Genomic DNA, 27752 nt, shown 5'->3' with positions numbered 1-27752 from the left:
AATAAAACTGGTAAAATTTGCGGATACTTTGGCTGCAGGGGGCAAGTGCATCAGTGCTTGAATTAACCTGGGCTCAGTAAATGTCTGCTGCCCAGAGGCATGCTGGGAAACTCGGGAGTTGACTCAGACGTTGGTCAGAAGAGAGACAGAAGCTCTCCACATTTTTTCACCGCTAGATTTCTTTTAATTTGCAGGTTTCTTAAACCTATATAGTTTTAATAATTAGGAATTTCAGTCATTTTATATTTCTTTGTCATTAAAAATCCAATGATTAAAAAAACAATAAAAAATCACTTCTGATTTGAGCCACACCCACTTTTTTCCCCAAGTCAGAATCTGAATTATTTTGCCTCAGAACAAATACAACTATAAATACAAATACATATACAAATACAAATGCAAATAGTGGAGCCTCCACACACCCTTAGTTCCTCAATGTGACTCTGAGACTAAATAAAAGGTTTGAATGAATGAATAAATAGCTGCTATGAAGCTTTGATTAAGTCAGTATGAATGTACTACATTTTTATATTTTAGCACCTAAAGCTCTAATTTTTCTTTAAATTTAGCAGTATTTTAAGTGTTTAAATATTTTAAGTCAGAAAAAACCCAAACATTTCTCCCCATCTTGTGCAACAATCTCATGTTTATATTATGTATCTGCTGGTTGCAGCACTTCATTGAAGCAGCATGACACTTATATTGAGTAAAATATTCAAAGCCAACATCCCATTGTTTATGACTGCAGCATCACATTAAATAGATAATATCCAGCTATCTTGTGTATCATTTTATATACATTTAACACATACTTGGTGTCTTTAGAAACCTTGAGCTCTCCACTAGAATTATAAATAAAGTTCTGTGGGTTTGAACAAACGATTACCCTTTCCTCCCATGTTTTTGAAAGAAAGCAAGTGAATTTGGTTATCTCAACATTTTAATCTCATCACTTTGAATATATTTGTCAGTGTTACATATGGCATTGAAACACAAACCAAAATATCTTTTCATATCAGGGTCCATGGAGCAAAATCACTTCAAATGAGGGTTCGAGGTGTATTCAAAGTCAACTTGGGTGTCCAGAACATGAAAAAGCTTGAAAGCCCTGAGGCTAAGGGACTGAAAAAGATGTTCAGGGAGGCCTGCCAAAGCTAATGTGAAGTGCTGGTGTTTTGAAAATTACTTTTGAAAAAGACTTCTATATCATAGACTATTGAAGGATGCCTATTTTGTGTTCACTTTACACAGCAGATACTTTTTCAAGTATCTCCGGAGAGTCTTGTCTCTTAGGCCATAGATGATTGGACTAATGGATCGTGGCAGGATGATTATTGTAATATAGCACGCAAAGAGGGAATCTGCATGATGTTCAGGGAACCAGTACTTCAGAGCACTTTTTATCAGGGGGTCTACATATATAGCCATACACAACAGCAGCTGAAACCCATGGAGAAGGATAGTGTTCCTGGCCTTCTTAGCATCTTTGCAAGCGCCCTTAGCAGTGAACAGGATCCTGGCATATGTGCAAAGGATAATGAGCCAAACTGTGACTAGAAGTATTATATAACTGATATTCCTCTTCTTATGAATACTGGGATTCGGAAAGGCGGTTTCCCTGAGGCAGAAGACTCGGGCGTGAAAAAAGTCCAGGGGCTCTGTGGCCAGGGTGAAGAGGAGATCGGGCAGGACAGACAATATGGTCATCACCCAGATTAGACCGATCAGTATGTGCGTTTTTTTGACTGTACAGATCTGTGTGTGACGGAGGGGGAAGGAAACAGCAATGTAGCACTCTACTGCCATGCAGGCCAGGTTCAGCGGTGTGTTTTCAGTAGTGCAAACAGTAAGCAGGATAAGGATGCAACACAGGGAGGCACTTATTGTGTGGAGAGTGTAGCTGATGAGGAACAGCAGGATGGTGACGGTCAGTTGGATCATATCGTTGACCACTAGGTGAATGAAAAGGATGTAGCGAGGATTCATGTAGAAGATCTGGAGAAAGTCAACAAGGAACAGTGAGGAGGAGTGAGATGGAAGAAGGCGGTGAGAGTGCAGGGAAAATGTGACATTTTAAAATTTGAAGAGAGAAGAAAGTAGAGTGAGCAGAGCAGAGTTCATGGGAGGAGGGAGGAGGGCAAAATTAGACAAGAAAGCAGTTTATAATATGGGGAATGTCTTCCTTCAAAAAATGATCAGTACAGTCCCACCAGGATTTCTGCAGCTCAAAATGAAATAAATGATTTTTGCAGGGCCTTTTTTTTCCAGGAATGATTGCATATCACAAGTAAGTAGGAAAAAAGAACATCTTAAAAAGCTGACCAAAATCTCTTTCATTAAAGAGAGAAAAGGGAAACATGATAATTTCTCTTACAGTACACACACACACACACACACACACACACACATTTTTGGAAATATTGCAGGAACAGGACATAATTGCAAATTATTGCAGGGACTGGTTGAATTTCACAGTCTTGTGATCGCAAAATCCTGGAGGGACTGCTTTAAGAACACTGGTGTTTTTTGTTTGTTTGTTTGTTTGTTTTTTCCAAAGGCAAACATAGAATTTCCTTTGCATTAGAAAAATCTTGTTTCATATAGAATTGGAAATTCTACACATAAACAGCAGTTATTTAAATCTGTAGGGGCACGAAGACATGAGCCTCAAGATATGGTGCCTTTTATTTATTTATTTTTGTTTATTTATTTCATCTATAAAATCTAACTATTGATCACACCCAAAACATTGTCCTCAGTCTGATCAACAGGCATAAAGAAATCTTATCAAACCTGATGCCTGCGAAAGGTGTGAATGAGGTTGACGTTAATGTAGTTGATGGAGATGCTGAGAGCCACAACAACCACATTTTTGGTCACGGCTTTGTCGAAGGAGTCTCGATGGCTTATGACTGTTAAATTGGCAAATGACAGGTTCATTTCTTGGAGGCTGAAGTTGCTGAAGACGAACACACAAGACAGATTATAATGTTCATCAATTTTCACAAGAAGCATTGAGGCAAAAATATAATTTGATCATTCATCACTGATCATAGACTTGTTATGAGCTGGGTGAATACCACTTCACATATGCTTATTTTTCAATTCCATACTGAATTTACACGTATGTTAACAATTAATCTAGATGTTAAACCATCTTCATGATATATCATTTGATATATTGCATTTGCTATTGACAACACAGGTCTACAGCTTTTATGAAGACTCCATTTTTTAAACTGTCAAGTTAATCGAACCTTTCAGGGCCTTGCGGAACCAATGTGGTGAGTTACATTTCTTAGAGAGCGCTCTGTGCAAGGCCAGCTCAGCGAAGAGCATACAGCAGCACTCACCTCAGGTGGAGGATCAGGGCATCAACTTGAAATATAAAAGAAATAAATCACATATTTTGAGCATACAATTAAAGTGACTGCAGTAATAGAGCATTCTTCATCGTACATTATAAAAGCAATGTGAATTCAAAAGTTAACAAAATCCTTTAAAAAGCAGAATGGTCAGTTTTAGCTTTTTGCTTAAAGTGTTGTCATGGTTTTCAGATGGAAGACATGTCAGTTTGGAATGAGACTCAGTGTTTGATCTAACAGTTTCAAAACACTGTGCTCAGAACGTGGATGATGAAACTGCTGCTGTTTTGATAATAAAATTGATTAAAACTTTGCAGCAAAAAAACACCAGTGTGAGAGCTTATTTGTTGCTCTTTCATCCTCTGCAGATAGACAGTATGCAGCAGTTCACACCTCAGGTAAGGCAGTGTAAAGACCAGTCTGCTGATAGACAGTATCAGTCATTTCAATGCAACCCAGAGCTATGATAAGGCAATAGGAAATCACTGATGAAAAGTTATTTCACTATATTAGCACCAAAGTATTTCATTCAGCTTTGTTGTGATATTCTTTTGAGATTATATGAAAGAAACAAAAGTACACTTACCTCATGTGCCACTGCAAGACCTGGATCGTGATATGATGGTGTGGCCCTACCAAATCCATGCAATAGCATTTATATGTGGTGGGTTTGGCAAATATCTAAGGATACGTGTGTGTGTGTGTGTGTGTGTGTGTGTGTGTGCGCGCGCGCACGTGTGTGTGTGTGTGTGTGTGTGTGAGTGTTATTGTGTGTGTTTGTGCGTGTGTGAGTGTTTGTGTGTGTGTGTGTGAGTGTACACAGTGTGAGCACATGTATCTGTTAGGTCCCTCTTTGTCCAGCTGCGGCAGAGTTGGTTGACATAAAATCACCAAGTTAATTTTGTTAATGTTAATTTTGCATTTGCTCAATTACTGGCAATTGGGAAGAACTGATAAGTGACCACTGGCCACATTGTCTGTTGAAATAAAAAAAATCATTGCCATTTTCATTTTTAGAACAAAGAAAAAATGCTGATGACAGTTCACTGCTGAGTCACTTGCCTCAGTACTAGGTAAAGAGACTTGCTCATTTATTATCATCTGTACACCATCTTGAGAAGAATTTTTACATGTCATTTTATTGCTGTAGGCATTTATAAAAGTGATGACATAAAGGTGATATCAGCAATATGTGGGCCACTTGTTGCTCTTCTAAAAGGTGTTATAGGCTGATCTGTCTACCTCGACCGACCCGACGTACTATAGCTAAACATGTAATAAATGGCTAATAAATTAGGCACTGTTTATTGTTCCTCAATAACATTTTGATTTCTGTCTTCCATTGCTAAATTCTAAGGGATGAAATAATCTGAAACATGCTGTGCCACTTTATCTTGTGTTGAATAACATGGGAAACCTCAAAATGAGATTACTTTGACAAGAAAACATCAATATTCCAAATTAGGTGCAAAACTGGTAAAAAAACAAAAACAAAATGTCCCTCTCAACCTCATGGGATGGTATCTGTGTCATTCTCAAGCTCAGGTCCTCTCAGCAGAGGCCTGGGAGTTTGAGCGTTCTGCGCAGTATCTTAGCTGTTCCTAGGACTGCGCTCTTCTGGACTGAGGCTTCAGATGTTGTTCCTGGCATCTGCTGGAGCCACTCTTCCAGTTTTGGGGTCACAGCCCCGAGTGCTCCTGCTACCAGGGGCACCATGCTAGCCTTCACTTTCCGCATCCTTTGTAGCTGCTCTTTTGGTACTTCTCAATGTTTTCGTGTTCTTTCTGATGTTGGCGTCAGCTGGTATCACCACATCTATCACCACCACCCTCTTCTGCCCTTTGTTCAACACCACTATGTCCAGTTGGTTAGCCAGGAGCTGTTTGTCAGTCTTGAAGCTGAAGTCCCACAAGATCTTGTTCTGTACCACCTTCTGTGGTATGGCTCATTGGGATTTGGGTACCTCTATTCCATACTGGGTACAGATGTTCCTGTATACTATCCCAGCCACTTGGTTGTGCCTCTCCATGTACGCTGATCCAGCTAGCATCTTACACCCTGCTACTATGTGCTGGGTTGTCTCAGGGGCATCTTTGCACAGCCTACACCTTGGGTCTGATCTCCTCTGGTAGACCCTGGCCTCTGTGGCTCTTGTGCATAGGGCCTGTTCTTGTGCTGCCATGATTAGTGCCTCTGTGCTGTCTGTCAGTCCAACATTTCCAGACACTGGTAGGAATGTTTCATCCTGGATGGTGGCCCTGATGCTCAGTAGTCCTCGGCATCCCTCTTTCCGCTTAGTGTACAGCCTCAGGGTGCTGGACTTGGGGTGAAACCCTCCATGCGTGGTGAGGAGCTTTCTTTTCTTAATATCTGTGGCTTCCTTATAATCTCTTATAATCCCGGCGGAGTATCTGATGACTGGCAGGGTATACATGTTGATGGCAGCCGGCTTTTCAGGACCTGCCTTACTCGACATGCCTTACTTGCTTTAGTCTCTGGAGGTATTTAGCTGTGGGTGACTTCCTTGTGGTCTCCTAATGGTTTCCATTAGCCTGTGGGATACCAAGGTATTTGTAGCAGTCCTGGATATCTCCTATGTTGCCCTCTGGTAGGTCGACCCCTTCAGTTCTGATCATCTTGCCTCTTTTTGAGACCATCCGGCCACACTTATCCAGTCCGAATGACATCCCTGTGTTGTTGCTGTAGATCCTGGTGGTGTGGATCAGTGAGTCGATTTCTTCCTCATTCCTGGCATACAACTTGATGTCATCAATGTAGAGCAGGTGGCCAATTGTTGTCCCCCTTCGGAATTGGTATCTGTAGCCACTGATTCTGATTGAGGTGGTTCAGGCCTATGCAGAAAAGCAGCGGTGACAGCACATCTCCTGGGTATATGCAGCACTTGGCCTCTAGGGTTGTCTTTCCATCGCGTGTTCTCAAGTTTGTTGACTAATATTGTGGCTTTTCAGTATTTTACAAAATAAAGCCACTGTTGATCGAGAGTTGGTGTTGCAGTCTATTGTTGATGAGTACTGCCTTTTCTTCTTGTATACAAACAGTTCGCGGAAATCGGAGTTGCGTCAGTCAAACTATATTTATTCGGCGTTACTGTGTCACATAACATAAACTTAAACTTTCCACTGTAACACAAAAAAAACGCCTGCGCAGTCAACAAACTGTAACGCTTCCCCGTCTCACCTTCCTCCTTCCCCAGCACCAGAGCGGACTGGGACAAAAAATCGGCCCGGGCATTTTGGACCAGACCGGCCCACCGCATTCGATAACGCACACCTTTCCGGTCTTTTTGCTCTCTTAAATGTGTATACCAACAGTGCAACTCTTTAAAACCATGATGCCATGCAATTAGTTAGCTGTCATCAGCAGTGTTGGGCATGTTACTTTGAAAAGTAATTAATTATAGTTACTAGTTACTTCTACTAAAAAGTAACTGAGTTAGTAACTGAGCTACATCATTGTCAAAGTAATTAATTACCAGGAATAGTAACTATTACGTTAGCCTACTTTTTAAAAAAATTGTTCAAGTATGTCAAATTACTTGGCCGCCCCAGCCATACTGGCCTATAGTACTACAGTGGAACAATAAAATACAATAGATGAATTGGAACTTTTTTTATTCTATTCAACAGGCCACAACTGGCCAACACCTTTTGGGCATCTATTTCAGATTGGTAAGTGCAGGTGCCTATCAGCATGAAAGGAGAATGAGTCCAAACTGCACACAGGAAGGTCATGGCTACAAACAAAGTATACCACACAAATCCTTCTTTGAATCTGAATCTGATTTGATTGGTATATATATCTCCCCATAAAGTTAAAACAAGGCATTAACTGAAGGCAAAAACAACAGAAAAAAACAAGCCAAAATAATAATAACAATAATAATGACAGTAATAATGATAATAATAATTTAGCACCTGGGTTACAATACAAATTCACAAAAAGAGCACAGAAATGAAAATTACAGAAACCCTAAATGCTACTGTGTGTGTCATCTAGCCAATGACAGGCAGAATAATAAGAATCACTTCATTGTCATTGTTAACAACAAAGTGAAGTAATAAAGCAGTAATGCCCTCTTGTCCGGGAGGGGAATTGATCTCCTGCATTGCAGACGGGGGCACTATCCGCTCTGCCATCGGGGATTATGTCCTTTTCTGATGTTTGGGCCCATTCTTCATTCATGTTAATAAATTACGAAAAACTCGTATTGACAGCCGCTTTTTTTTTCTCGCAGTTTCTCTGCGCCACCTTTGCGTTTTCTCTCCATCTCAGTAGATCCTATGAGAAAACGTTCGACCCGCGTTGCACTGCACATCGGCACACCGAGCCACAGGCTCGTGATATGATTGGGCCAGTCGCGTGTCAGTGAAGAAACATAACCAATGGGCCGCAGAGCAGCGTGTCTCAAGGGCCGGCCGGTTAGTAAACAAACTCTTGCAGTGACTATTTGCCGAAATCATTATGCAGGCAGGACCAAACTACGCAAAAGTGGTTGTTTAGCAATGTGATTGGGCCAGCCCAGTGTCAATCAGGCCGCTGAATTACTGGTTGTATGGGCCGGTCAGCTATTTAAATAATACCGGTAATAAAAAAAAAAAAACGTGTCGGGGGACTGCCGGCCCAAGTAGCACATCGGCCCACCGGGCAAATGCCCGGTGTGCCCGATGACCAGTCCACCCATGCCCAGCGCGTCAACTACTCCACTTATCACCCCTTACGCACAGGTGCCCTGCACCCACAGATTATTCAATCAACAGGGGGAGGTGACCTCTAATCAACACATTACCCAATTCATAATCAAATACCCAAATAAATATTAATTTCATATAGGGTAAGTGTCCCTCTTAAGCCCACCAAATCTGCTTTTCAGACATTTTTAATATATACCGCCCCAATTTAAGTGAGAACATTTTAGTTAAAATGATCTAATGTCTCATTTGAAGTGTCAATAATTCATTTATACCAATGTTTAATGTTTTTATTGTTTAATTTGTCAAAATATGTCAAAAGTCTGGCATGGGCTTAATGGGTTCTTAATGTACCCTTTAAGCCCATGTGTGTTCCAAATAAGCCCACTTCATGATTTGTTGATAAATACATATATATATGTTTAAAAATCTTAACAACCCAAACTTGTTCTATTAAAATATGTAATCTCTTAGCTCTCAATAACTATTTTCATTTTGTCTCTACTCCTTTCCTCTGGCCTGCAAATGTCATTTGAAATAGGCGTGATCAGCCTTTTTGCTGTGTTGTCAACACAGAAAAAGCTCAACTTACAACATGTCTTCTTTGGAAAGTAGCCAAAAAAACTATTCATGAACAAAATCAAAATTAGAATGGAAATTACTCTTCAATACTTCATCTTTCAATATGTGTTGTCATTTTGTCTGTATCTCTATCCTACATTGTACTGTTGGCATTTAGAATTGGCCAAAATTTCTGGTCCAGCCAGCTGGTGCAGATGTTTCTATCTAGATTTCTGAAGACCTAATGACTGAAAGAAAAACAGTTTCCTGGTTCAATTCTAATATTTTAAGGATAATAAATGAGTCAATTTCAGTAAACAAACAAATAACTAAAAGTAAAGGGTCGAAAATTATGCAAATGGTAGGATAGAATGTAGGCCTATCCAGAATGAATTGAGCTATGCAATATGGTATTTAATTATCTGAATTATGAAGCTGATGGTGAGGTAAGTGATAGGTGAGGTCAAAGTTAGGCAGGAAAATAGTTCAAAAGTCAAAAGGGAGAAAATCTCCACTGAAACACAGTCAAGTGGGCTTAACGGGAGCAGGTGGGCTTAAAGGGAACATCAGTGAATTTCTGGTTAAAAGTCAGAATATTTTATGCTACATAAACATGACATTGAAAAACAACTACATGACATGAATCTATATATGCTGCACTAACATAACATGAAAAGTATCAGTTGATCATGCACTTAAGTAATTAGCGATACTCATTTACATCCACCCTAAATGGTGTGATTTTTTTTTTGCTAGTGTCCCCTTTAAGCCCACTTGGTAAAAATGTTAATTAAAAAATAAATAAAGATAAATATACACATGTATTATCTATTTAACAGTATAATAATATGTTCTGCATACAAAAATGTAAACTATACATGCTTATCATGCTTTATGTCATTGCAGTGACCAATTCTATGCAGCGATTGTATTGATGCTACATGTAGGCTGTTTGCTCGCATGCTAAAACGCATATTTTTACTTCAAAAGAAAACATTTTTCTAAATCTAGTAAAATTCTAACATATGTTTTATTTAAAGCACTAATCTCTTAAATTTTGATAACAAATGAGTACTTAAAAGCAGGAGTAGAAATATGGAAAAAATACTGTTTTCTGAGGCCATCAAAATCACTGAAATTTTTTTTGCAACTTCTTCTGGGATCAGCAGGCACATGTCACACATGTGCTTCGATAACTCAAGATCAACAACATCTGATTGGCTTACAATAAAAAGGATAATTTATGTAACAAGCAGCTTCATTGGAAGAACCATGAACCAGCAAAAATGGTGATGTAGCTTTTTTTTTATTTGACTCAGAAGTCACACGTGGGCTTAAGAGGGACACTTACCTAGCAGGCAATAAAATCAAAATAAACACAATTAATAGGAAAACAGAAAATGTCTCTAACAATAACATATCGGTTAAGCCCCACCCATTTCCGATCAAACCCCACCCACTTCCAATTTACGCCCCACCCATTTTCGGTTTAGGCACCGCCCACTCCGAATACAGATACGGATACGGATAATGTAGATGCTTGAACAGATACAGATAGTGGTGTACTCACTCATCCCTAGTCTTTAGTGCTACAAACCAATACCTTGATTTGAGTGTGAGCACAAAAAGGAGATAGATACCAGCTCGGACGTTGCCCAGGTCAACATGGTCAGCGTTAGTTCTTGGGGAACCAGGTCACATTCTATTTGTTTTTTTTTTTGTTTGTTTGTTTTGTTTTTTTTTTGTTTTGCTTTTGTTTTTTTGCTGCGCAGACTTTCTAAAATCAATGTGGATACATTCTGGATATGTTAGAAAACAGATTTGGCCTGGCAGTCTAAACAAGGCCAAAGTACCACCTTAATCTAGAGGATGTGAATGTGGCACTGCTGACTCTTCCCACTGGCCATCACTGAGACATATCATGAAAGTAGGGCATTTAAATAGAAGCATACACTGGTGATTTCCTCATCTCAAACAATTTCTTGAAACAAAAGCCAACAACAGTGGTGGATATACCACAACAAAAAATGTCAGTGTCTCAATAACTTGTCATGTGCCCTTGAGCATCAATTACAGCTTGACAACAACGTTTCATGCTGTTCACAAGTCGACTTATTGTCTGCTGAGGCATGGCATCCCACTATTCTTGAAGGACGGCCCTCAGGACATTGAGCTCCGAGCCTCTACACGGCAACTCAGCTGATCCCATAGGTTTTCTATGGGATGCAGGTCTGGAGAAAGTGCAGGCCACTCCATCTGAGGTACCCCAGTCTCCAGCAGCCGTTCCCTAATGATGCGACCTCGATGAGCTGGAGCATTGTCATCCATGAAGATGAAATTAGGCCTGTGTTTTTCATGCAGGGGCACATTGACTGGATTAATGATGTTATTCAGGTAGAATGGGCTTGTCACTGTACCATTCACAAAGTGTAGGGAAGTTCTGTACTGACGTGTCGTCTTGGTCTCATGATGTCAAGATGTGAACAGCATGATGAGGAGGACTGTTTAAATGCCAATTGAACCAGGAAATGTATTGGTTGATTCATGGATCAAACACCTGTTGTGAATTTTGCCGTTAAACTCCTTGTTAGAGAACAGCAACTTGTGCAAAAAGTACTTAAACACTGAACAGTTGGACATGTACATTCAAAAGTTTACAGAAGGTCACATTAAGTTCACCTGTAAAGGTTATAATGCATTTTAGGTTCATCCTGAAATTTCACCCGAAAGCCGAATATCCCTAACTTTTTGTGAGTAGTGTATATATGTGTGTACACACACACACACACACACACACACACACTCAGTGGCCACATTATTAGTTCCACCTGCACAGTTAATGCAGTTCAAAGCAACAGCTCTGCCATAAATGTTACCTTTTAAGAAAGTTTACAATGTTCCGTTTTTGTTGACATTGTGAAGAATGTGTAAATATAATTTGAGGTAGTAGTTTGCAGAGGTCTTGCACTGGACTACATTACATTGAGAAGTGTTTCTAGTTTTTATTTATATACATAATGGGGACAGAACAGCTCTCAGTAAACTCAGTTTTTATGTTTTGCTCATCCCAGTCTTTACATTTTGTACTTATTTTTAATGAAGGTATTCACTTATAATTATCAGTACCTTCAATGGTTTATTCATTTCTTTATTCAGTTGTTTGGGGAATAACCTTACCTTTATGTAGTACAGCAGCATAGTCACATTTATAAAAAACTGTCTAAGTCACTCAATGTGCTGTCTTAAGTGTGTCTTTCAATGTAGTCTGTGGTGTTTGCAGTCACTGAGCACAGCAGGTACCTCTTCAAGTACCTCCTGAATGTCTGGTCTCGTATGCCATACACAATAGGACTGATTAACCTGGGGAGGATCTGGATGATAATGTAGCAAACAAACAATGAATTCACATAATGTTCAGGGAACCAATACAGCAGTGCCTGTTTTAATAAAGGGTCTATATAGGTGAGCATACACAACAGTAGCTGAAAACCATGAAGTAAGATAGTATTCCTGGCCTTCTTTGCATCTCCATCAGCTGCTTTAGCAGCAAACAGGATCCTTAAGTAAGTGTAGACAAGAAAGACCCAAACTATAACTAGTAGCACTATGTTACTCAAATTGTTCTTCTCATGGAGAGCGGTGTTTTGGAAGAGAGTAGGCCTGAGGCACACAATTCTGGAGTAGAAATATTCCAGAGGTTCTGTAGCCAGGAGCACAAACAGATCTGGTAGGACTGAGATTGCACTTATCAACCACATCAGACCTATTGTTACATATATTCTCTTGGCTGTACATAACTTTGAGTGCTGGAGTGGTAAGCAAATAGCAATGTAGCATTCTGCAGCCATGCTGGCTAAATTCATTGGTGTATTCTTGGTAGTGAGAACAGCAGAAATCAGTAGTAGGCAGCACAGGGAGACATTGATTGTGTAGAAAACATAACTAAAGACAAACAGGGTAACAGCAGCTGTCAGCTGGATCATATCGTTGACCACCAGATGGATGAAAAGTATGTAGCGAGGGTTCATATGTAATATCTGTAAAAAAAAAAAAAAAAAAAAAAAAAAGAGAGAGCAGAATTATATCATCTGGGATGTTACTAATCAAGAGATAAGTGTGTGTGCTGTCAAAAAGGTCATTATAAATCTTGCACGTCTGAAAATGGTTTGCCTCATCAGTCAAAGTGAATTCTTTTGTCATGTGATCTAAACAGGGACTGAAAATTGTTATTCTTACAGTTTGTTCACAGTGCTATAATCACTGTTTGTAGGTTGATCACTTTTGATTGTCTCCCCATGGAGAAATATTTTCATGCTGAAGCTGTGATGTATAGCTGTATTTTGTTTTGCTATAAGTAAGTTGTGCAATTTGAAGTTAGCTGACACACCGCATTTGATGTGTTTTATTCCTCTGTGAGACAAAAACCTTTACCCTACGGAACTGTTAGGGACAACACAAGGCACAGAAATCATATTCACAATTCATGGTCACTGAGCACATTAAAATGTGCTTTTGTCAACTTTTCCCCACTAGTTAACAGCTGGGATGTTAGCCAGCTTTACCAAGGTGATCAACCATTTAAGGGTTAACATAGGTAGAACTGTAGGTAGGTGGAATTATATGTAGAATTATCTGTAGGATTGTGGTGTGTTGTTGAGTGATTTGACAGCAGTCTGAAGGCAGTTTTTCAGGGACAAGATAAATCAGGACAGCATGCATCCCACCCCGCCCTGCCACCACCACCACCCTTCGTGCGGTGCCTCCTCTCTGGAGATTGAGGTTGAAAGCTTTTTGACCTGGTGTCTGTTGAAGGTGTGGACCAAGGTGCCATTGATGTAGTTGATGGAGATGAAGAGGGCCACAGTCACCACAATCTTTGTCACAGCTGTGTGGAAAGATTCAGGTTTCCTTACAACTGCTGTCACATTACTGATGGATGAGAAATTCATGTGGTTGGTGTCAGGGTCTCCCATAGCAAGACTTTAATGAATATACTTTGCTGCCTCTAGAAAGTAACTGTAGACTGTGGTCGCTTAAAGCAGCTTAAAGTAGATAAGAGGTTCCCTGGAGGAGAAAGATAGACAAAAGTTAGAATTTCTATGAAAACATATGATTCAAGTTCACTGTATATTCTTTTATATATTCTTTCATTGTATGTTTTGTTGAACGTCACAAACAGAAAGGGAATGAACAATTAAATATGTGAAAGTTATTTATCTATAATTCATTTAATTCTAGCGCCCCATTTCTTACATTGTACTGTATTACACACATATATATATATATATATATATATATATATATATATATATATATATATATATATATATATGTGTGTGTGTGTGTGTGTGTGTGTGTGTGTTTTGCAATTATATCAGTGAATGGACAAACATGCACCATCTCTAATTTTGCAGAAGCAATTGTTTAACGCCATCTTCTTCTGCTCTTCTTCAGTTTAAAAGCACAAGAATGGAATAATAAAATATCCAAAGGTTATACTTACAATATTTAAAACCGCACAACTGCCATGTTTGCAGGCTTTTGTTACACTGATGATGATTATTTTTCTCTTTTCTTTTATGTTAATTCCCTTTGAACTGACCACTAACAGAATACAAATATGAACAGGTTAGACAAGACATGCTCTCATGTGAGAAACCTGACATAACAGGTGTTCTGAATCAATGACAGGACTTTATATACGGTAGGATACATAAATCCCTATGAGTGTGGATCTGCGTGTGTGTGTGTGTGTGTGCGTGCGTGCGTGCGTGCGTGCGTGTGTGCGTGCGTGGGTGCGTGCGTGTGTGAGCACATGCATCTGTTAGGTCCCTAACAGAGCTTGTTGACATACAATCACCAAGATCATATTAATTTTGCATTTGCTCAATTACTGGCAATTGGGAATAACTCTGTGATAAGTGACCACTGGCCACATTATCTGTTGAGTTAAAAAAGTCATTGCCATTTTCATTTTTAGAACAGAGAAAAAATGCTGATGACAGTTCACGGCTGAGTTACTTGTGTCAGTACTAGGTAACGAGACTTACTCATTTATTATCATCTGTACATAATCTTGAGAAGAATTTTTACATGTCATTTTATTGCTGTAGGCATTTATAAAAGTGATGACATAAAGGTGATATCAGCAATATGTGGGCCACTTGTTGCTCTTCTAAAAGGTGTGATAGGCTGATTTTTCTTCCTCTACCCAACATACTATTGCTAAACATGTAATAAATGTCTTAATTCCTCAAGATGTTGCCTGACCACATGAGAAGAATCCATGTTGGTGTGTCCAAGAGGCAAGACATATACATTTGTATTAAGAGTGCCAAAAGCAATTTCATTCAGCATTTCTCAAAGTGGGACAGCAAGTTAAATAATCTGTGGCACTGAGTTATTATTCAAATCATAATTGTAGTCAATCTCAATTACAATTTAATCCACGGGTAGTTTTTAGATCATAGAAATACACTGGAATGCTCCCAATTTGAAATTATTTAGGACTGATTTTCAAAGAGATTATTTGCAAAGAGAGCTAGAAGTTCACAATACAAAGAATACTGCCAGAATGAGGGCACTGCCTAACAGAATTTGTCCCTGAATAACATTTGGATTTCTGTCTTCCATTGCTAAATTCTAAGGGAATAATTAATCTGAAACATGCTGTGCCACTTTATCTTGCTGTTTTGAATAACATGGGAAACCTCAAAATGAGACTACTTTGACAAGAAAACATCAATATTCCAAATTAAGTGCAAAACTGGTAAAAAAAAAATAATAATAATAATAATAATAATGATAATAATAAAAAATGTCCCTCTCACCCTCATAAGTAAGTAAGTAAATAAGTAAGTAAAATTTTATTTATATAGCACCCTTCGCAGTACGAATACACAGAGTGCTTTACAGTAAAAACAGAATAAAACAAAAACAATCAGGTGACCATCACATTATTATTAACATAGACATCACCAATAACAAAAACATCATCAACAATAATGCCATAGCTATGTGTAAGAGACAGTGCAACATAAGGTGCAAGTGCATTATTTCACCAGCAAGAACGAACAAACCATACACTGTACACATGAAAAATAAAAGAACCCGGAGAAGGCGTACCCTCAGGCCTATGTCAAGAAGGCTAACCGGAAAGCTGCTTTCTAAAGCTATCCACGGACCGGGCAGCTCTCAGAGCCTGAGGAAGTGAGTTCCAGAGGCATGGTGCCACTGCTGCAAAAGCCCAATCACCTTTAGATTTTAATTTGGTGCGGAGCACTACCAGGAGCCCCTGGTCAGCTGACCGCAGAGAGCGACTGGGGGTGTGATGGTGGATGAGGTCACAGACGTAGCTGGGAGCAGAGCCGTGGATAGCTTTAAAAGTAAACAGTAGTACCTTGTATTGGATCCTGAAGTGAACCGGTAACCAGTGTAGGGAGGCAAGTATTGGTGTGATATGACATGATTTCTTTGACCTGGTGAGTAATCTGGCAGCTGCATTTTGGACCAGTTGGAGACGGTTTATGGATGATTGGTTTAAACAAGTGAAAAGTGCGTTACAATAGTTGAGCCTGGAGGAGATAAAAGCATGTATGGCCATCTCCAGCTCTGAGTGCGAGATGACAAGACGCAGTTTGGCAATGTTTCTTAAATGAAAGAAACAATTTTGACTCAGAGACTTCACATGATTATCCAGGAGCATTAATTGATCAAAGTGTACACCAAGGTTCCTGATACTAGGACGGGCGTTGTTTTTGAGGGGGCCCAGATGTTCTAATACCCTGGCTGTGACACTAACAGGGGCAATGATTAGCACCTCGGTCTTGGCCGCATTTAACTGAAGGAGGTTGTTTGCCATCCAGCCCTCGATGGCGGCCAAACACTCCAGCAGAATGCTGAGACGTTGCATATTCTCAGGTTTGAAAGAGAAATGCAGCTGGATGTTGTCCGCATAACAGTGGTATGCTACACCAGGAAAACTCCTGATGAGCTGACCTACAGGCAGCATGTACAAGGCAAAGAGTAGAGGGGCCAGCACCGAACCCTGGGGTACACCGCAGTGTAAAGGGGCGGTGTCAGACTTGAAAGGGCCGGCGGTCACTGAGAAATAACGCTCACTGAGGTAGGAGGCAAACCACTCTAGGGCACATCCTGACACACCAACCCAGTTCCTCAGCCTGTCCAATAGGATGCCATGGTCAACCGTGTCAAAAGCTGCGCTTAAGTCTAACAGGACTAAAACAGAGCATTTGCCGGAGTCCGAGGCCATCACAATGTCATTGGAAACTCTAAGGAGTGCAGACTCAGTGGAGTGATTTTTCCGGAAACCAGACTGAAATTTGTCACCAATGTTATATGTGGACAAATAAGAGTTGAGTTGGTTAGCTACGACTCTCTCTAGCACCTTGGAAATGAATGGTAATTTTGAGATGGGCCTGTAGTTAGGAGGAGAGGAGGGGTCCAGGTTGGGCTTTTTGAGGAGGGGTTGGACTGCCGCCTCCTTAAAATAAGAGGGCACCACACCTGTGACCAGGGAACTATTAACGATAGTGACCAGGCAAGGGGCAACAGACATTATGACTTGTTTCAGTAAGGTGGTGGGGAGAATGTCCAGGGGGCTTGAGCAGGTCTTCATGGAGCTAACTACCTCTAAAAGCTCTTCAAGAGAGACAGGTGAAAAGCTGCTCAATGAAGGTAAAACAACTGGACTGGGGACCGGGGGGTGGGGGGGATGGAGTGATGTTAGCTCTTAGAACTGCAACCTTGTTGACAAAATACAAGAGAAAGGTGTTACAATCATCATTTGAGAACACAGGTACAGATGGAAGAGGAGGAGCAACAATTGTGCTAATGGTGTTAAATAACACTCTGGGGTTGTTCCTGCTAGAGGAGATGAGGTTAGAGAAATAAGCAGCCCTGGCCGTTTCAACCAGCTTATTGTATTCAGACGTGAGGTCTTTATAGTACAGTCTATGGACTTCCAGATTGGACGCTTTCCAGTCTCTCTCTGCTCTGCGGCGTTTTCGCCTGAGCACACGATCTCCTCATTCATCCAGGGAGATGAGTTTGTGGGGCGGGCAGAGCGGGTGACGAGAGGAGCTACGTCATCCAGAATGGCTGCGCAGTGGGCATTGAAAACACGAACAGTCAACGTCATCATCCAGCGACATCAAAACATTGCAGTTGAAACTAGCTCTAAAGCTCTCCACTGCTACATTGTTTATAATGCGGGAGCTTTTCACACGTTTCTCCGGAACAAACCGTCCGTGTGTGGAAACACTTTCGGTGGATGGAGGCTAGGCCCCCGCCTGAGCCGGTGGGTCTCGGGGCACATGAGAAGGAGCAGTCCGCCGGGCAGAGTTCATTAAGCGAGGAGAACTCGTCTGCCTTTTGCCAGGTCTCTGTGATCTGCAGAAAATCCAGGTGACTCGAGACAAACAGATCATTTAAAACAAATGATTTGTTTCTAATCGATCTGGCGTTAATCAGCCCAAAAGTGATGCGGTCCGAGCCAGCTCTGCCGAAGTTTGAGGCTCGGGGTAGGGGCCGCAGACACCTGGAAGGGGTCTCCCTCCTCAATCGCTCGTCTCCAGGTAGTAACTCCACACTCGGGGGCGAAGCATGAGGATGTCCCGCACACGCAGGCACTGAAGCCACTCTCGTGTGCACTCGCCGATGGGACACCAGAGCAAACGCCGGTAGGTGCGCCGTTGACGCTGGGAGGACGGGTCGTAGGCATGCCAGCCTCCAGCAAGGGCCATCCGCCTTGGAGATGGCGTGGAGCGCGAACAGGGAGCGGCTTCTGGTTTGTTGTCGGAGCTTTACCACGGCTCCTGCCCGTCTGCTCCTTCTCCTGGACTTTCTCGGCCGGGTGCAGGTGCAGAAGGGCCTCCAGATGACCCCAGGGATTGTGCGGTGCAGGTGACGGTGGGAGCTCCACTGTTCAGATCGATGAGACAGCGATCTCAGCACCGATGCACGGATGTTAAACAAGGTATGAAAATCATACACAATCACCGAACTAGCACTGTTCTCACAAAGCGATGAACAAACAAAGAACAGAGCAAACACAACGAGGAACCAGCTCAGACGGCCTGCTGCCGGCATAGGCGCGACCATCTTGCTGTCATGCGCAGTCATCTCCCAGAAACAGAAACATGGGATGGTATCTGTGTCATCCTCAAGCTCGAGTCCTCTACCAGAGGCCTGGGAGTTTGAGGGTTCTGTGCAGTATCTTAGCTGTTCCTAGGACAGCGCTCTTCTGGCCTGAGGCTTCAGATGTTGTTCGTGGAATTGCCAATAGCCTCCCTGCCACTTTTGACTCTCATCAATATGCATACAGGTCTAACAGGTCCACTGAGGACGCCATCGTCACAGCAACACACACCGCCCTGAGTCATCTGGAGCACCGCAGCACCTACGTGAGGATGCTCTTTGTGGACTTGAGCACCGCATTCAACACCATCATCCCGGACATCCTCACAGACAAGCTGCTTCACCTGGGCCTCTCCATCTCCATCTGCTCATGGATCAAAGACTTCCTCACCAACCACTCACAGGCAGTCCGATTGGGACCCCACCTCTCCTTCACCATCAGGCTCAGCACCGGCGCACCACAAGGCTGCATTCTCAGCCCTCTACTCTACTCCCTCTACACCTACGATTGCACTCCAGCTCGCCCGTCCAACACCATCATTAAGTTTGCCGATGATACGACAGTCATCGGTCTCATTACTGAGGGTGATGAAGGGCACTACAGGGAGGAGATTGAGGGACTCACAGCATGGTGTCAAACTAACAACCTGGGACTGAACACCACAAAAAACAAGGAGATGATCATTGACTTCAGGAAGAAGTGGCAGACAGTTGGAAGTGGCCACTTCTGATCAATGGGACCTGTGTGGAAAGAGTCAACACCTTCAGATTCCTGGGTGTCCACATCTCTGACAAACTCACATGGACTTTTAATACCACTGCCATCATCAAGAAAACTCAGCAGCGTTTCCACTTCCTGAGGCTGCTGAAAAGGAACAACCTGGAGCAGAAGCTGCTGGTGACTTTCTATAGCTCTGCTATAGAAAGTATTTTAACATATTGCATCACGGTATGGTATGTAAACTGCACTGAGGCAGAGAAAAAGGCACTGCAGAGAGTGATCCGCTCTGCGGAAAAGATCATCGGATGCCCCCTGCCCTCACTGAACAGCATTGCCTCCACTCGGTACCTCAGCAGAGCAAACAAAATAATCAAGGACTTCTCACACTCAGGACATGAACTTTTTCACCTACTCCCCTCAGGAAGGAGATACAGACAGATCAAAACCCACACATCCAGACTCAGAGACAGTTTCTTTCCCACAGCCATCAGAACACTTAACACTCACACATGAACTGCCTCTCCCATCATCACATGCACTTTCTACTGCCAGTTTGCACTTTATACTGATGCAGCTTTAACTGTCCCTGTTGTTGCTGCTGTTGTCAGTGTTGTTTTATACTGTGTCTTTTTATTACTAACTTTTTATTACTTTTTATACATTGTGCTGAAGCAGCAATCCTCATTTTCATTGTAACTTGTTGTGCAATGACAAAGAAACTCAATTCAATTCATTTATTCATTTCCACCTGCACCACTGTTGCCTTCATTCCCCACATCTTCTCTAGCCCCCCTCTCAGGCCTTGGTATTTTTTGACTTTCTCGTGTTCCTTCTTCCCGATGTTGCTGTTGCTCAGGATCACTACATCTATCGCTACTGCCTTCTTCTGCTGTTTGTTGACCACCACAAAGTCTGGTTGATTAGCCACCACCAGTTTATCCGCCAGGGCGTGGAAGTCCCACAGGATCTTGGCTCTGTCCTTCTCAACCACCTTTGGAGGTGTCTTCCATTTTGATCCTGGGACTTTCAGCCCCAATTTGGTGCAGATGGTCTTGTACGCTATGCCAGCCTCTTGGTTATGGTGCTCCATGCATGCTATACCTGCCAACATCTTGCACCCTGCTGTGATGTGCTGTACTGTCTTAGGGGCATCTTTTCACAGCCTGGACCTGCAGGTGGATCCTGGAGGACCAGGGTTCAAATTCTGGTCAGGGCATGTTTAAATCCAGTGTGGCCTCTTAGCCAAGGTCTTTAGTGCTACAAACCAATACCTTGATTTGAGTGTGAGCACAAAAATGAGAGTGATACCAGCTCAGACATTGTCTAGGTCAACAAGGTCAGCGTTAGGTGTTGGGGACCCAGGGCAGCCTGATAACAAGTTGGCTACTGGAAGACATGCATGGACTAGGGCAGAAAACATGTAATTGCTGAGATTATACTACACCAGCAATCCCAGTGGGAGGGCATATATGCAGAGGATATGATAGCAATGGACACTTCAAAACATAACGGCCTTACTAACCAAGAAACAACTGCTAGCTCAGTGTTCCAATATCCGCAAACAGAGGCTACTATCAGAACTTGAGGTTCAAAGGTACAAAGATGCTATGGCAATGGGGAGCCAGGGCATGGGGAGCCAGGGCATAAGGTCAGAGGGGAAATTTCATCATCTCCCCACAAGATTGGTACCAAGCCCCAGTAACAACAGAGCCCGCCCTTAACACAAGGGCAGCCGACCTGAGATTGAAGATCATAACTAAGCTGAAAACCTGGATTTTCTCCCACTTGCCAGTGCTATTAGACAAAGGGCTTTTTCAGACTGCAGGCAAATCAGATTTGTTTCTCAAATCAGATCTTTAAGACAGACTGTCTGCACTGTTCATGTACAAGTGACCAGATGGGATTTGTGTCGTCCAAACATCATCAACACATCGCTATAGGTTGCTATGGCAATGATTGATGCAGGCGTCAGTTTCTACAAACCAGAGAGGCAGTTTATCAACACAGAAGCAGAAGAAATGAAGACCCATTATCTCACCCTCCAAACAATCGCACTATCAAGTCGTGGTGCACATGACACAAATTCAGCACCAGAGGACGTTGATATTAATTAATGTATCTATGGTAACAGCAGCCACTATCATGTACTTCCTTCACTTTGAGCTGACATTGTTGTTGTGTGTCGCAATGCAAGTGACACTTCACAATCCTATTTCAATGTCCTGAGCGTCCGGACTGAGACACATTTGTACAAATTCGATTGGAATTGCATTTCGAACCACCTCCAGTTGTGGTTTGATTCGGACATTCTATGTGTTTTTTTTGCTGTCCAGACTTTCTAAAGTCAATGTAGATACATTCTGGATATGACAGAAAACAGATTGGGCCTGGCAGTCTAAACAAGGCCAAAGTACTACCTTAAGCTAGAGGATGTGAACGTGGCACTGCTGACTGTTCCCACTGAACATCACTGAGACATATATGTACACACACACACACACACACACACTCACTCAGTGGCCACTTTATTAGTTCCATCTGTACAGTCTAATGCTGTTCAAAGCAACAGCTCTGCCATAAATTCTACCCTTTAAGGAAGTTTGCAATGTTCAGTTTTTGTTGACATTGTGGAGAACGTGTAAATATAATTTGAGGCAGTAGTTTGCAGAGGTCTTGCACTGGGCTACATTATATTGAGAAGTGTTTCTAGTTTTTATTTATATACATAAGGGGGACTGAAAATTCGAAACAGCTCTCAGTAAAATGCAGTCAAGTACAACGGCAGCACTAACTATGAGCTCAATACTGAGACAAATAGATCATAAAAGTAAACTTTATGGCAGAACATTTGTACTGGATTGTATTAGAACAAGATTTAATTCAAGTTTGAAAGTCAAATTTCTAACAGTTGGATTTGTTTAACACTCATAAATGTAACTTCTATCCACATAGCTTTTTTTTTTCTCCCCAGGAAACTAAAGATAATGATATTCCAAATGTCCAGTTAAATTAAAACAGCTATTTTTTTATTCAATTAAAAGCTTTTTTAATGACATAACAGAGAATAATAATCAACATACAGTACAGGCCAAAAGTTTGGACACACCTTCTCAGTTAATGCGTTTTCTTTATTTTCATGACTATTTACATTGTAGATTCTAACTGAAGGAATCAAAACTATGAATGAACACATGTGGAGTTATGTACTTAACAAAAAAAGATGAATAACTGAAAACATGTTTTATATTCTAGTTTCTTCAAAATAGCCACCCTTTTCTCTGATTACTGCTTTGCACACTCTTGGCATTCTCTCGATGAGCTTCAAGACGTAGTCACCTGAAATGGTTTTCACTTCACAGGTGTGCCTTATCAGGGTTAATTAGTGGAATTTCTTGCTTTATCAATGGGGTTGGGACCATCACTTGTGTTGTGCAGAAGTCAGGTTACTACACAGCCGACAGCCCTATTGGGCAACTGTTAAAATTCATATTATGGCAAGAACCAATCACCTAACTAAAGAAAAACGAGTGGCCATCATTACTTTAAGAAATGAAGGTCAGTCAGTCCGGAAAATTGCAAAAACTTTAAATGTGTCCCCAAGTGGAGTCACAAAAACCATCAAGCGCTACAATGAAATTGGCACACATGAGGACCGACCCAGGAAAGGAAGACCAAGAGTCACCTCTGCTTCTGAGGACAAGTTCATCCGAGTCACCAGCCTCAGAAATCGCAAGTTATCAGCAGCTCAGATCAGAGACCAGATAAATGCCACACAGAGTTCTAGCAGCAGACCCATCTCTAGAACAACTGTTAAGAGGAGACTGCGCCAATCAGGCCTTCATGGTCAAATAGCTGCTAGGAAACCACTGCTAAGGAGAAGCAACAAGCAGAAGAGATTTGTTTGGGCCAAGAAACACAAGGAATGGACATTAGACCAGTGGATATCTGTGCTTTGGTCTGATGAGTCCAAATTTGAGATCTTTGGTTCCAACCGCCGTGTCTTTGTGAGACGCAGAAAAGGTGAACGGATGGATTCCACATGCCTGGTTCCCACTGTGAAGCATGGAGGAGGAAGTGTGATGGTGTGGGGGTGTTTTGCTGGTGACACTGTTGGGGATTTATTCAAAATTGAAGGCACACTGAACCAGCATGACTACCACAGCATCCTGCAGCGACATGCCATCCCATCCGGTTTGCGTTTAGTTGGACGATCATTATTTTTCAACGGGACAATGACCCCAAACACACCTCCAGGCTGTGTAAGGGCTATTTGACCAAGAAGGAGAGTGATAGAGTGCTGCGGCAGATGACCTGGCCTCCACAGTCACCGGACCTGAACCCAATCCAGATGGTTTGGGGTGAGCTGGACCACAGAGTGAAGGCAAAGGGGCCAACAAGTGCTAAACACCTCTGGGAACTCCTTCAAGACTGTTGGAAAACCATTTCAAGTGACTACCTCTTGAAGTTCATCGAGAGAATGCCAAGAGTGTGCAAAACAGTAATCAGAGCAAAGGGTGGCTATTTTGAAGAAACTAGAAAATAAAACATGTTTTCAGTTATTTCACCTTTTTTTGTTAAGTACATAACTCCACATGTGTTCATTCATAGTTTTGATTCCTTCAGTTAGAATCTACAATGTAAATAGTCATGAAAATAAAGACTGAATATATATACTGTATATATTCAGAGAAGACAGTGTGCATTTTATTTGAAGGGGGGCAAAAACAACTTGGATAATGGATAGATGGTTGCTGGCCCAAAAACATTTGAGAACATCTGCTGTGCACAGCATGATTTAGCCAAGTAGGACATGTTCTTGGATCAACATCCCACATTGTCAGGGTATCCGCGGGGTCTTGAAAAGTATTAAAAGGTGATAAATCAATTTTGGGAAAATTAAGACCCTTAAAAAGTATTAAAAAGTCTTATCATGACTTTATAAGTTATAAGTCTTTAACTTAACTTAAGACTTTATAAGTCTTAAGTTTTGAATTAGCTGTCCAAGAGTTTGAGTCCCAAAAACATCATAAAAGTGTGTGAATTTATTCATTTTTATTAAAAAACAAAGATAAACAGGTACATAAAAACTAGTCTATTGTGGGTGCCAGTGTTTTAAGTGGAAAAAAAAAAAAAAGTGCCGGTACTCCCCTTATTCAATATATATATCCATGTATTCATGTATATTCATGTGACAGCCTCAGTCCCTGATGTGTTTGGGTAGCAAGGGAGTTAACTTTACTGCATACCTTGCACCCAAGCCTTTTGTTACAATTTATAAGCAGTGTTGGGCACGTTACTTTGAAAAAGCAATTAATTAAAGTCACTAGTCACTTCTATAAAAAAGTAACTGAGTTAGTAACTGAGTTACATCATTGTCAAAGTAATTAATTACCAGGAAAATTAACTATTACACTACTTTTAAAAAAAAAAAAAAATTGTTCAAATATGTCAAATTACTTGGCTGCCCCAGTCATACTGGCCTATAGTACTATAGTGGAACAATAAAATACAATAGATTCATTGGAACTTTTTATTCTATTGAACAGGCCACAACTGGCCAACGCCTTTTGGGCATCTATTTCATATTAGTAAGTGCAGGTGCCTATCAACATGAATGGAGAATGAGAGTTAGAACAGTAATAATAATAATTTAGCACCTGGGTTACAATACAAATTCACAAAGAGTACAGAAATGAAAATTACAGAAACCCTAAATGCCACTGTGTGTGTCATCTAGCCAATGGTAGGCAGAATAATAAGAATCACTTCATTGTCATGGTTAACAAAGTGAGGTAATAAAGTAGTGTTGCCCTCTTGTCCGGGTGGGGAACTGAACCCCTGGTCTCCTGCATGGAAGGCGGAGACACTATCTGCTCAACCATCAGGGGTTATGTGTTGGGTCCCTCGTTCGGGCTCATTCTCCATTCATGTTGATAAATTACGAAAAACTGCAAAGTCCGATCAGTTTGAAAAGTGACACACTGCTTTTTCTCCACAAGAAAGACACACACACACACACACACACAATAATAATAATAATAATAACAATAATAACAATAATAATAAAGCTAAGAAAAGATCCGGGGCTTAAGGGCAAGTATAACCCCCTTTTCAGCCCCTCCCCCAGCCTGTCCCAAACGTCAGTCAATACTGGACTGCTTTTCACCAATCTCCCTACATGACTTAACTGAGCTAGTCAGCAGCACAAAATCCTCTTCCTGTCCATTAGATATCTTACCCACATCACTATTGAAAAAAGTTACTGGTTCCATTGGCTCTTCTCTGCTTCACATTATCAACACTTCACTTGTGTCTGGCTGCTTTCCCTCTTATTTTAAACAGGCGATCGTTCAACCACTTCTCAAGAAGCCCAACCTTGACCCTTCACTGCCCAGCAACTTTAGGCCCATTTCCAAATTACCCTTTTTATCTAAGGTCCTAGAAAAGGTGGTTGCAAACCAGCTAGTCACTGTATTAAACAGACACAACATCTTTGACAAATTTCAATCAGGTTACCGTCAGATGCACTCCACTGAGACAGCGCTTCTTAGAGTGTCTAACGACATCATAATGGCCTCCGACAGTGGCAAATCCACCATTTTAGTTCTGCTCGACCTCAGCGCCGCTTTTGATACCGTGGATCACCAGATCCTGCTTGATAGGCTCAGTGACCACATAGGTATTTCCGGCAGCGCCCTTAATTGGTTTGCCTCCTACCTTACTGGTAGAAATTTCTCTGTTGCTGCTGGCCCTTACACCTCTGAGTCAGTCCCCTTGTCATGTGGTGTGCCTCAGGGGTCAGTATTAGGACCGATTCTGTTTGCATTGTATATGCTGCCTCTCGGCAACATTATTAATGTGTTTAAAGGTATCTCTTATCATATGTATGCCGATGATATTCAGTTGTATTTCTCCTTTGATCCTGACTGTACCGACAATCTGAACATACTGCATGACTGTCTGTTTGCAATCAATGTCTGGATGACTAACAACTTCCTTCAGCTTAATGCGGCTAAGACTGAGGTCCTGATTGTCGCCCCTGAAGGCACTGCCCAAAAAGTGTCTAGTCGTATTGGATCACTGAATTCTCTAGTCTGAGAAACCTTGGAGTTATTTTTGACCAGGTCATGCACCTTGATAAACATATTCTGACCCTGACCCGCACATGCTTCTTTTACTTGAGAAATATTGCAAAACTGAGTTCTATTGTATCAAATGCCGAACTTGAAATGATTATTCACACATTTGTGTCATCCCGCTTGGATTATTGTAACTCTCTGTTTCTGTGCCTTAGTAAATCCTCTATTGATCGCCTCCAACTTGTGCAGAATGCCGCTGCTAGGCTATTAACTAAAACATCAAAAGACCGTCATATTTCTCCTGTTCTAGCATCTTTACACTGGCTTCCGGTGCGTTATAGGATCCAGTTTAAAGTTCTGGTATTAACTTTTAGAGCTCTGCATGGTCAGGCACCGGAGTATTTGTCCGAACTCCTCCATGTTTATACTCCTGGCAGGACACTCAGGTCTGCCGACCACAACCTGTTGACAGTTCCCCGCACTAGACTCAGAACTCGAGGAGATCGAGCCTTTGAGTTGGCTGCGCCTAGACTGTGGAACACTCTCCCCCAGACCCTGAGAGCTGCAGCATCTGTTGTCAGTTTTAAAAAGCACCTTAAAACGTATTTGTTTAGGCAGGCGTTCCTGTTGACCTGACACTTGACATTACTGTGTTATTTTATTTATGTTCATGTTTGTATGCATTCATGTTTGTTGTTTGAATGCAATCTTGTTTTGTTGTGTTTTAACCCTGGAAAGCACTTTGTGAGCTTTCTCTGTGAAAAGTGCTATACAAATAAATGTTACTTACTTACTTACTTACTTAAGCAACTCCGATTGCTGACAGAGAGCTGCTCGATTGAAGCCGCATCAGTGAGCTCAGTTATAGCCTAGTAACGGCGCATTTTATTGTCAGTAACGGTAATTGCGTTGTAACGGGGGCAACAGTAATTTCTTTGATTACTTGTTACTGATAAAAGTAACGGCGTAAGTAACGCCGTTTATTTATAACGCTTTTATTCCCATCACTGCTTATAAGCCACTCACTCTGTGAGCAAAATACCGTATTTGGTCGTTTGACCAGCAGTCTGGCCATTCTCGTCCTGTGGAGACTGAGTTATTGTTGACATCACTGGCAATAGGTGAATCAGGAGCCACCGCTACTGCTATCTGGCTGCTC

At 41.5% G+C, this 27752-nt stretch overlaps 2 protein-coding genes across 2 annotated transcripts; both read right to left on the bottom strand.

Moving 5' to 3' along the window:
* Positions 1 to 1227: 1227 nt before the first annotated feature.
* On the bottom strand, positions 1228 to 2940 carry LOC115359196 (odorant receptor 131-2-like). Its single transcript, XM_030051546.1, has 2 exons — positions 2794 to 2940; positions 1228 to 1995 (listed from the first exon to the last, which is right to left on the bottom strand). Exons 1-2 carry the CDS (start codon positions 2938 to 2940, stop codon positions 1228 to 1230), a joined length of 915 nt encoding a protein of 304 aa, XP_029907406.1.
* An 8937-nt stretch (positions 2941 to 11877) lies between these two features.
* On the bottom strand, positions 11878 to 13584 carry LOC115359193 (odorant receptor 131-2-like). The gene is made up of 2 exons (XM_030051543.1): positions 13432 to 13584; positions 11878 to 12672 (listed from the first exon to the last, which is right to left on the bottom strand). The coding sequence occupies exons 1-2, from the start codon at positions 13582 to 13584 to the stop codon at positions 11878 to 11880; spliced, it is 948 nt and encodes a 315-aa protein (XP_029907403.1).
* Positions 13585 to 27752: the final 14168 nt, after the last annotated feature.

Source organism: Myripristis murdjan, chromosome 5 (assembly GCF_902150065.1).
Source record: "Myripristis murdjan chromosome 5, fMyrMur1.1, whole genome shotgun sequence".
NCBI classification, from domain to species: Eukaryota; Metazoa; Chordata; class Actinopteri; order Holocentriformes; family Holocentridae; genus Myripristis; species Myripristis murdjan.
The sequence above is the reverse complement of the archived record's forward strand: the minus strand, read 5'-3'. Positions and strand labels throughout refer to the sequence as shown.

Excerpts from the sequence above, each read along its gene's own strand:
- LOC115359196 (XM_030051546.1), bottom strand. The coding sequence starts at position 2,940 with ATGAACCTGTCATTTGCCAATTTAACAGTCATAAGCCATCGAGACTCC. Across the intron at positions 1,996-2,793 it reads ACACCTTTCGCAGGCATCAG|ATCTTCTACATGAATCCTCG; the intron begins GTTTGATAAGAT and ends GACTTTCTCCAG.
- LOC115359193 (XM_030051543.1), bottom strand. The coding sequence starts at position 13,584 with ATGAATTTCTCATCCATCAGTAATGTGACAGCAGTTGTAAGGAAACCT. Across the intron at positions 12,673-13,431 it reads ACACCTTCAACAGACACCAG|ATATTACATATGAACCCTCG; the intron begins GTCAAAAAGCTT and ends TTTTTTTTACAG.